The sequence below is a fragment of the Leucopleurus acutus genome (assembly GCF_964270905.1).
Source record: "Leucopleurus acutus genome assembly, chromosome: 2".
NCBI lineage: Eukaryota > Metazoa > Chordata > Mammalia > Artiodactyla > Delphinidae > Leucopleurus > Leucopleurus acutus.
This window is the reverse complement of record NC_139143.1, coordinates 162,099,888-162,109,875: the sequence shown is the minus strand read 5'-3', so window position 1 is coordinate 162,109,875 and position 9,988 is coordinate 162,099,888. Positions and strand designations below refer to the sequence as shown.

Below are 9,988 nucleotides of genomic sequence, written 5' to 3'. Positions count from 1 at the left end.
CATCTATAATAGGAAACAATATATAACAGGGCTGGTGGGACCTCAACAAAGGCCTAGTAAATGCTCAGGAATTCGGGAAGCTTTCACAGAAAACTGTGCGATAATCGATGCGGACGGATTACGCATTCGCCTGGGAGACAGTGGGAAGGTAGCAAGTGGGATTATTACAGGCAGAAGAAACTGCTCCTACAAAGTTGTAAGCATGAGAGTAATTCTGGATGGCTGAGAACACGAGGGTATTGAGTAGGGTTTGGTGAACAATGGGATCTGATGATTTAGAAATGGGAAGAAATCAGATCATGGTCTTGAATACCAAACCCAAGAATTTGGACCTTTTCTTGAATACACCTCACACGCAGCCCAAGCAATATGAATGACCCCCCTCCTTTGCGTTCTCCCTTATTTTGTTCATCTTTGTTTTATCACTTATCACAGCATTCTGGCTGTGTCTTCGTCCCAAGAGCTCAACAAGGATCATGGCCGTGTGATAAGAGCTCAGGAAGTGTTTTTTGAATGATCAGATTTCAGTTTTTAGAAAAGCAATTAGCAACATTAAGAAGAGAGGGTAAGAAGAGAGCAAGGCTGGATGTAAAAAATCATCAGAGTTTAAAGTAAATTGCTTTTCCAGCCTCCAATTTTCCCTCCAACCAAGGGTTGAAATCTGGCAGCTCAAGGCCATTTCCATCCTGGGTTTTGTTTGGTCAGCGCTTTAAAAAAAAAGATTAATTGCCCCATATTTTTAAAGTGGAATGTTTCACACTTAAACAATAACAAAAGATTTCTGGCTTCTCTTGAAAAATTTGAAGACTTTACAATTTGGGGCCCTGATTCTTGACAACAACAGAATGGAGCTGAGTAGCTGCTGCCCCCTTTAGACAGGACATATGCTCTTCAGTTTGTCACATTCCCCAACACTCCTTCCATCCCTTAAACTGAGGCCAAGTACCAGCTACTATTTATCATGATGCTTTTGTTTTCATTTATTTACAGTGAGCTAGCTCAGTTTGGCCTTGGAGGTGTTTAAGTTGCCCATCTTTGTGCTAATCTATCCTGCCTGGTATCCAAGGAGTGATTCAATGAAATTAGTATTTTAGAAAGATTAGTCAGTGCCAAACAGACTGAAGTGAGGAGCCGGGAGGCAGAAAGGAAGAAGGAAATTGGAAACCTATTGAAGGAATATTTGAAAGAATTTGGCCAGTAATTAAATATTGAATGAAAGATGAGGAAAAGGCAAAATACAACTTCAGAGTTTCCTACCTGAATGGCTGGGAAGATGATATCACCAACATAAGAAAGTGGGAGAAGTGGAAGGGGTGGTGGTGATCACTACCTTGCTACCTCTAGTATTTTGTGGGCAAGGGCCATGAGTTACCAATTCCATAATCCTCCAGTATTGTGCCAGGCATGCATTAGGTGCCCAGGAAATTCTAGCTGAACTAAAACTGATCTCAGGTGGGCTATACCTGATGAGGGGGGAAGGAAGGGAGAATTGGAATGCTGGAACAAAACCAGAACGTTGTGGGACCTTAGGAATTCTCTCCAGGGTGGATGAACCCAGGGCTTGGGGACAGTTAATCCGTTTTGGAGGAAAACCTATGCAAAAGTCCTGAAGCAGAGCAGGAATCTGGCATGCAAAAATGGAGACGGGATGGGGGGGAATGGTGTCATTCCAGGGGAAGGGAGAAAAAAAAAAAATCAAAGAGACTGGATGGCAGGACTTTTCCTGGAAGACACTGGAAGAGCAAGCTCTTGGTTGGAGCATTAGGCAGGGGATTTGGGACAATGAGGCTGGCAAGGTTGGAACTTCTCCAAACAGTTTTGAGAGCACATCACTTGAAAAGAAGTCTCCAGCCCCGAGCTGCTGCTGCCCCCAGCTCCCCTGTGGCAGGGAGGGCACCAGGTCACTGCATCCAGAGGGGCCCAGAAGGGGAAGGAGGCATAGCCTCCACCGCAGCAGCTGCACCCACCATGGAGAGCATCAAGTGTAGGGTGGTAGGCAGTGGGGCTGTGGGCAAGACGTGCCAGCTCATCTGCTACACAACCACCGCCTTCCCCAAGGAGTACCTCCCCACAGCGTTCGACAGTTATAGCGCCTGCAGGGCTGGCGCACGGTGAACCTGCACCTGTGGGACACAGCGGGCCGGGAGGAGTAGGGCCGCCTCCGCGCACACTCCTACCCACAGACCAATATGTTTGTCATCTGTTTCTCCATTGCCAGTCCGCCCTCCTATGAGAATGTGTGGCACAAGTGGCATCCAGAGGTGTGCCACCACTGCCCCAATGTGCCCATCCTCCTGGTGGGCACCAAGAAGGACCTGAGAGCTCAGCCTGACACCCTATGACGCCCGAAGGAACAGGGCCAGGTGCTGGCCAAGCAGATCCATTCTGTGCGCTACCTCGCGTACTTGGCCCTGCAGCAGGACGGCGTCAAGGAAGTGTTTGCTGAGGCTGTCCAGGCCGTGGTCAACCCCATGCCTAGCAAGCGTGGGTGGTCCTGTGTCCTCTTGTGACCCTGACACTCAGCTTGGAGGCTGCCCCTGCCCCCCACCAGTTGTGCCTTTGTGCCTTGTCTGCCCCCAGCTGTGCCTTTACGAATAATTCTGGCACCCCTTGCCAAGGGGGCTCCCTGAAAGCCTTTTCTCCTTAAGGAGGCCCACAGGGAAAGGGGCTTTGGGCCCTGCCCCACTCTGCTTGAGAACACTAGGTATTCTCGAGAGCTCACCCAGGCCAAGGTCAGACCCCTCCCCAAGAAGCCAACCCAGCGTCCCCTCCCCACTTTCCTCTACTGACCAGTTGATCCAGCTTTCCACACAGATGTTGCTGCCTACTGTGGTGACTTCTCTCAGGTTAGGAGCTCTCAGCCATCCCTAACCTCTCCCTCGCTGCTCTTCAAATTGCTCCCCCCTCAAGATACTCTCTCCCTTCCCCAGAGAAGGAGCCATAGAATCCTAAGATGAATGTGCCCCAACCTACCCTCCCCACCCGCGAGTGCTCAGGCCTTTTGCAGCCACTGACTGACTCGGCCCCACCCCCACCCCCTCCGGGCTCCAGGGGACCCCACCTACTCCCATCAGCATCAATAAAACCTCCTGTCTCCAGCGGAAAAAAAAAGGAAAAGGTTTTCGGCCCAAACTTCCCCAAAATAAATATTTACAAGTTATTTATATGTACAACTAATGTAATATTATGCACTTTATAAACATTAACACACAAACAAGAAATTAAAAAACACAAAAAGTAGAAATATTCTAGTATTTTCTTCCCACTCCCGCAACGTATCATACCACACACTGCCTATGTTACCTCCCCCCAGCCCCTCCCCCTCCACCATCACTTCGGAGCCCCTGCTGTAATCAAAGGGAGCCTTTGGAGTTTCTGAAACAGGAGGGGCATGGTCTCTGACGACTTTCCCGAATCCGCAAAGTAAAAACAGACTGCGACATCAAAGAACTGCAATTGCCTTAGAGCGCTTTCCACGTGCCAGGAAACGCCTCAGTGCTTTAATATAACTCATTCAATCCCCAAAGCAATCCTACTCTGTAGGTACCATTATTGTCTTTTAAGATATTTTTATCTTAAGATGAAACCGAGGCACAGTGAGGTTAAGAAACTTTTCCAGGCTGACACAGAAGTGGCGGAGCCAGAATTGGAACCCACCCTGGGTGGGTCCACACTCCATGAGCTTAACCGCTACTGGAGGGGGATGAGGGGGGCTCCCTTGGTTAAGTCCCTCACCCATCACTGCTGTCGTGAGGATCCAAGGTACAGCACGAGGAGGCAGCAGGAAATCACTAACCCCCGGGCCACCTCTTACTCAGTTGTCTAGGTAAGGTCGGCTTATCCGCAGCCTCTGGAGGCCAACTCAGCCGGTCGCGCAAGCGCAGATCGACAGGCTTGGTTTCTATGGTTCCAGGGCGCGACTGCGGAAGGCAGGTCGGCTCCCGTCGTCGCGCTGCAAGCGTCGCGCTGCGGGCTTCCTTTGCGGCAGGTCTCATTGTCACCTGAGGATCTTCTAGTAGCGGAGTCAGCAAGGAGTCAAGGACACAGCTGCTGGACGGTAGGGGCTGCGTTTGTTTGCGGGACGCTTAAGCCTAAGGAGCTTCCTTCCGAGATCTCTTTAACAGATTTCCTCTTGGCTTGCTGGGTGTCCGTTCTCCCTGGCCGTGTTTTCTGCTTTTCCAGGCCCCTTGGTCCACACAGCCAGTGTCATCGAAGCTTGTAGGCCGCGCCTCTCTCGGCTCTCTTTCCAGGTTAACGTAGCTTTGTGGCGGACTTATACTTTGGCCTTCTGTTTCTTAACCTTAAGTCCACGCTCCTTGTCCCGGCTTGCATGGCCCTGCGGGATTTGGGCCCCGTCAACCTCTTAAGCTCGTTTCGTTCTTCTTCCCGACATGCACTCTGCGCTCCAGCCACGTCTGGGTGCTCAGTGTCCCCCAGACATACCCAGCACCTCCGGCTGTAACTCGTGCTGTGTGTGCCCTACTGGAATACTCTGCTCACGGAGCTTCACTTGGCAAGCGCCACCTATCTCAAAGGCATTTTCCAGTCTCATGGGCAGAATTGGTGCTTCCTACTTCGAGCTCTACCTCTTGTGCTTTTCCATTGGGTTCCCAATTCCACGTGTGTGTCCTCATTTTAGTGCTTAGGTTGCACTGCTTTTCCTCCCCATCCCAGTGTCTGGAACGCTATTACTAAGTAAATGACTGAAAGAATGGGTAGAAAAATTTTAGATTACATTCATTTGTAAATCTGCCACTCATAGGTAACTATTGACCCTTTTTTGTGCTTCCTTCCAGTCTTCTTTTGCAGACAGTTTTTTTTGGGGGGCATTATTGTAATCCCCCCTTTTTTTCATTCAGTATTCAAGTGTATGGTTCATGTGTGTTCTTTTCCCCTCATGTTCTACCAGATAGGTACCAGATTTGATTATCCGTTTCTCTATTGTTGCACTTTAAAGTTGTTTGAAATTCTTTTTTTTTTTCCCCAACAGTTACTGAGCTCCTACCGGGTCCCTGCCCTCAAGGCACTCATTGTTCAATGGGGGAGGCATTCGTGTAGATAGTGCATTACAGGGGTGTGGGAAGTACTATGAAAAGTCGATGATGCTGTGCTAACACAGGAGGGACATAACCATTTCAGGATGGCTTCTTAGAAGTGTCATCTAAATTATATGGATCGGAAAATGTAAAGAAATGTTTTCATGCTTGTGCTTTTTTGTTTATTTCAGTTATTCTTCAGATCTATCTCAAAGAATTGGGATAACTGAGTCAAAATATAAACACTTTTTTTAACTTTTGATAAAAATGACCTTATCAGTATAGAGGATTTTAATGCATTGTTTTTTAGTTCTAGTTGTCTCTTCCTTGAGTTTTGTGAAAGCACAGAAATTGCTCATCTACCATAAACTGGAAGAATCTGTCTAATGAAAAAGTTTGGGGAGAAGTAGTTGGGAGAATAGTATAAAATAGCTTTCTTGAGAGCTATGTATCTAAGTTATTTCATTTTTCTCAGAAGTTTCTCATTTGATTGCAATTTTACGGCATTCTTTCTTTTTCTTCCACTTCAGCCATGCCTTTCTTTGATGTGCAGAAAAGGCTGGGTCTTGACTTAGACCGCTGGATGACAATCCAGAGTGCTGAGCAGCCTCTCAAGATTCCAGGTCGATGCCATGCTTTTGAAAAAGAATGGATAGAGTGCGCACATGGTATTGGTGGTATTCGCGCGCAGAAAGAGTGCAAGATAGAATATGATGATTTCGTAGAGTGTCTACTTCGACAGAAAACGGTGAGGAAGTGATGGAGACAGGCACTGAATTACTTCCTCATTTCTTTGGGGCTACTTTTAAGTATTTTTAATTGGTCACTGGGCATTAGTTTGCCCAATGTGAATTGGCAAAACTTTTGTGGTGAAACTCCTTCCGTACTTAGGTACCATGTCAAGGAAGTTAAAAACCTTCAGATCTGACAAGGGCCTCTTATTCCTCAGTGTTCTTCCTAATGTTCTCACATATTTTCCTTAGCATTGTATCCTGCTGCAGCCACCGGGTTAGAAATTTCATGTGTATATTTCCATTTTTGCGTAGACTATAAAGTAAAGAATACCAACCAGCATTGGGTGTTTGTCCTTGAAAATCTTTGGGTGAATATATTTCAACCCAATATATATATCCAATCCTCATTGGGGAAGAGATTAAAATCTTGTAGATCTATTACATTGAAACTGATAAAACAATCTCTGGATTGATTTCTACTCTGGGGAGGATGGAGGTGTTAATGAGATTGCTTTAGGTGAGCCTGACCAAAAATGCAGGGGGCAAAAAAAGGTTAATGGCATGGTGTCTGCTTCCTCAAGAGTTGAATGAATTGCATAACATGTAGGGCCCTGTTCTCCCTTAGAGAAGAAATCTTTGGCTGTGGGCCATCATTTTGCCTATTTCTGTGCTCCAGATATAACAAATATAAATGTTTTTATTACTCTTAACTCCTTGGGGTTCAGGGATACAATTTAGATTTTCACTTAAATGTTTCTCAAAGTTATCTGTATCAAAATTTTTAAATTTCTTGTTTTTTATAATCTGCTCTTGGCATTTGGATTATGTGAAGCCAAATTTGGAAGGAATGAAGGGGTGTCAGGTAATAATTTTGTATTGATCTCTAAAGGAATATTGATCATTGAGTAATATTGTAGTATTACTGAGGGACAAGAATGGGTCATGGTTGGCCACCTACCAGCTATTTAGTTCACAATATGTCTTAACTTGTCTTCTGCGGGCCCCACTTATTCCTTGCTCAGATTAAGACTTTACTCATTATGGAAAATTAACACCAAGAAGAGACAGTGTGATGAGGCGGGAAGAACATTAGATTGGGAGTTTGGAGACCTTGATTTTGATGCTGGTTTTGCCACTACTAGTTTCGTGACTTTGAGCAAGTCATTTCTCTTGTAGTCTTGGTTTCCTTATCTGGAGATATAAAGTGTTACTCTAAGGTCACTCCTCATCCTGTGAGTTTATGAATAGATACGTTACCATTTTGGAGGTCATCTAAGTGAAGAAGCTAGTGAATCAAGGAATTAGAATCAAGCGCTGTTCTAAGTTCTTAGAATGTAATAATGCATATATTTCTCACAATAATCTCCTGTGAGATGCATTATGTTTATTTTCCCCATTGTATGATTAAAAAGTTGAAGCAGGGAAATATTAAGGCTATTACCTAAGGTCATATAGCCCAGTAAGAGGAAATGGCATTTGAACCTGGCAGTGCTGGTTCCAGACCCTGTGCTTGTATCCAGAACACCAAGTGGTGATTGGTTCTAGGTGGAAGAAAGACTTGACGTATGATGGTGTGATAGCTCAGCCATGACTAGTCTGTTGGGAGACTCTTTAATGGAGAAATGTTAAGAATACAGTTTTTAAAATGGTTATTGTTTATATTAGTATTTAGGATACCTAGAGTTTTCCTACTGAAGTTACATCCTAACTAATTCTTTAAAGTTCATGGGATGTTTAATTGAACATACTACCTCTTCATGCCTTTGTGAAAACCTAGTCATTCACTCAAAAAATATTTACTGGATCACCTATTCTGTCAGGAACTATTCCAGGTACCGGAAATACAGCAGTAAGCAAAAGTCTCTGCCCTAATGGAGCTTATATGCAGGGCAGTGGGGCAGGGGTGGGGGTGACAGTGAGCGGTGGGATACAGAAAATTTCCAAACAAGGGAAGATAGTGTGTCCGGTGTTGGTAAGTGCGGTGGTGAAAATAAACAGGAGAAGGATAGGAAGCAGGAGAAGGCATGTATGCTCTTTTAAATAGAGTGCTACAAAAAGAGCTCAGTGATAGAAGACATTTGAGCAGAGACTTTGAGATAGTGAACCACATGCACATGAGGGAAGAATGTTCCGGGCAGAGGAAACAGCAAGTGGAAGAGTCTCTGAGCTGGAGCAGAGAGCCAGGAGAAGGGTATTAAGAGATAAAGTCAGAGACGTGGGCTTTTTAAGTCATTCCAGGGAAGGCGTCAGCTTTTCCTCTCAGTAAGCTGAAAGCTGTTGGGTTTTGAGCCACGGAATAGTGCAGTCAGGATTAGTAAGTCTGTTTTCCATGTCACAGAATCCATGAATTAGGGTTCTCATACAATCTTGAATAGCATGGCTTTCCTCTATTGGGAATGTCCTACTGAGAAGAGGCAGAACTCAAGGCTCTGCCTCTCCGAGTGACTAGTAGCTGAGCACATACCACGTCTTTCTTTCAGTGTGGTCCAGAGACCTCTTTGGCTATTTCTGCTTCATTCATACCCAGTGAACAGTCACCAGCAGCAGTGCCACCTTCACATAGAGAGGTCAGGAATATATAAGCTGTGAGATGATCTCAGCTTTTAATATTTTAAAAGATTTTAATATGCACAAGTATACCTCTTAAAGCCTTTGGATCTGTATTGTTTTTGTAAATACCTGTATTCCTTTATATCATAGGAACATTATAGTTATTAGTTTTCAAGGAGATATTATTATATATACCAGAAATTTATTTGTTAAAAGCTTGGGAAATGGGTTCTTTAAAGAAGGGATTTATCCCAGAGGCCCTCTAGGATGAAAGACTTCCATAGTTTAAAAATGAAACCAATTTTTTATTCAGCTTCTCCAGCCCTCACTTTCCAGTGCATATCTCCCCCAAGTTTAAATACTTTCTTCCTTTGACAGATGAAACGTCTGAGTGCCATCGAGAGGCAGCGGGATAAGCTAATAAAGGAAGGGAAGTACACACCTCCACCTCAGCACCTGGGCAAGGAGGATCCTTGACCCTGAGCAGAGCAGCTGCCGGTGGCTGGAGGCTGATTTTCACGTTCTCTCTTCTCTGCTGGAAACTTTACGTACTGAAAACCCTTTTGTGAAAGTGTCTAAAAATAAAGGATTGCTCTCTCCTATTGGTTCTATATTCTCTTGGATCATACTTCTCTGTACTGAGGTTGCAACCTATTTTTTAAGTTTGAGAAAATGTGTTTCTCTTAAAAATTAGCATCTAGGGAATAATAAGCAGCACTTAACGAATGCTTACTATGTAGGTACTTTAAATATGGTAACTCATTTAAGAAGTTGCAGTGTTTGATTCTGGTTTATTTTCTGTAAAGCACCAACTTGGGCCGGGAGGGAGAGGCAGTACAGAGGGTGGTTGTGTGTTTACGCTAAGGTCTATGAAGTGTAAATTTAAGGCTTTAAGAAAATGCCAAGTTCAGATAACCTCATTTTGAAGAGGCAACACCATTGTTTCAATTTGCCATCAGTGTTGTGTGTTATGTGTGTTATACATTAGTGGTATATTAGTACTTCTAACTGACATGGTTAGGAACATGTTTTCTTTGGTTTTTGTTTTTATTTTATTTATTTATTTATTTTGGCTGTGTTGGGTCTTTGTTGCTGTGCATGGGCTTTCTCTGCTTGCGGCGAGCGGGGGCTACTCTTTGTTGCAGTGTGCAGGCTTCTTATTGCAGTGGCTTCTCTGTTGCAGAGCACAGGCTCTAGGCATGTGGGCTTCAGTAGTTGCAGCACATGGGCCCGGTAGTTGCGGCACACGGGCCCTAGAGCACTCGGGCTTCAGTATTTGTGGCACGTGGGCTTAGTTGTTCCACAGCATTTTGGATCTTCCCAGACCAGGGCTTGAACCCATGTCCCCTGCATTGGCAGGCAGATTCTTAACCATTGAGCCACCAGGGGAGTCCTTAGAAACATGTTTCCAGATGTAGAAGGGAAGGTATGAACCCTAGAAAATTAATGTAAGTGTTGAGAATATAATGGAAACCTCAGATATCCTGCAGCATTTCTTAAACTACTTTTTATTGTGTTAAAATACACATAACATAAAATATATCGTCTTAACCATTTTTAAGTGTACAGTTCAGTGGTATTAAGTACATTCACGTTGTTGTGCAACCATCACTACCATCCCTCTCTAGAACTCTTCATCTTGGAAAACTGAAATTATATCCATTAAAC

At 44.6% G+C, this 9,988-nt stretch overlaps 1 protein-coding gene and 1 pseudogene across 2 annotated transcripts; both read left to right on the top strand.

Annotated features, from left to right (window-relative positions):
* The first annotated feature begins 1,903 nt into the window (after positions 1-1,903).
* LOC309972792 (rho-related GTP-binding protein RhoG-like) lies at positions 1,904-2,510 on the top strand (annotated as a pseudogene). The gene has a single exon. The product of its transcript is annotated as a rho-related GTP-binding protein RhoG-like (transcript).
* Positions 2,511-3,973: 1,463 nt separating this feature from the next.
* On the top strand, positions 3,974-8,920 carry NDUFS5 (NADH:ubiquinone oxidoreductase subunit S5). The gene is made up of 3 exons (XM_082834213.1): positions 3,974-4,057; positions 5,567-5,784; positions 8,699-8,920. The coding sequence occupies exons 2-3, from the start codon at positions 5,569-5,571 to the stop codon at positions 8,795-8,797; spliced, it is 315 nt and encodes a 104-aa protein (XP_082690339.1). The 5' UTR covers positions 3,974-4,057; positions 5,567-5,568; the 3' UTR covers positions 8,798-8,920.
* The last annotated feature ends 1,068 nt before the right edge of the window (positions 8,921-9,988 follow it).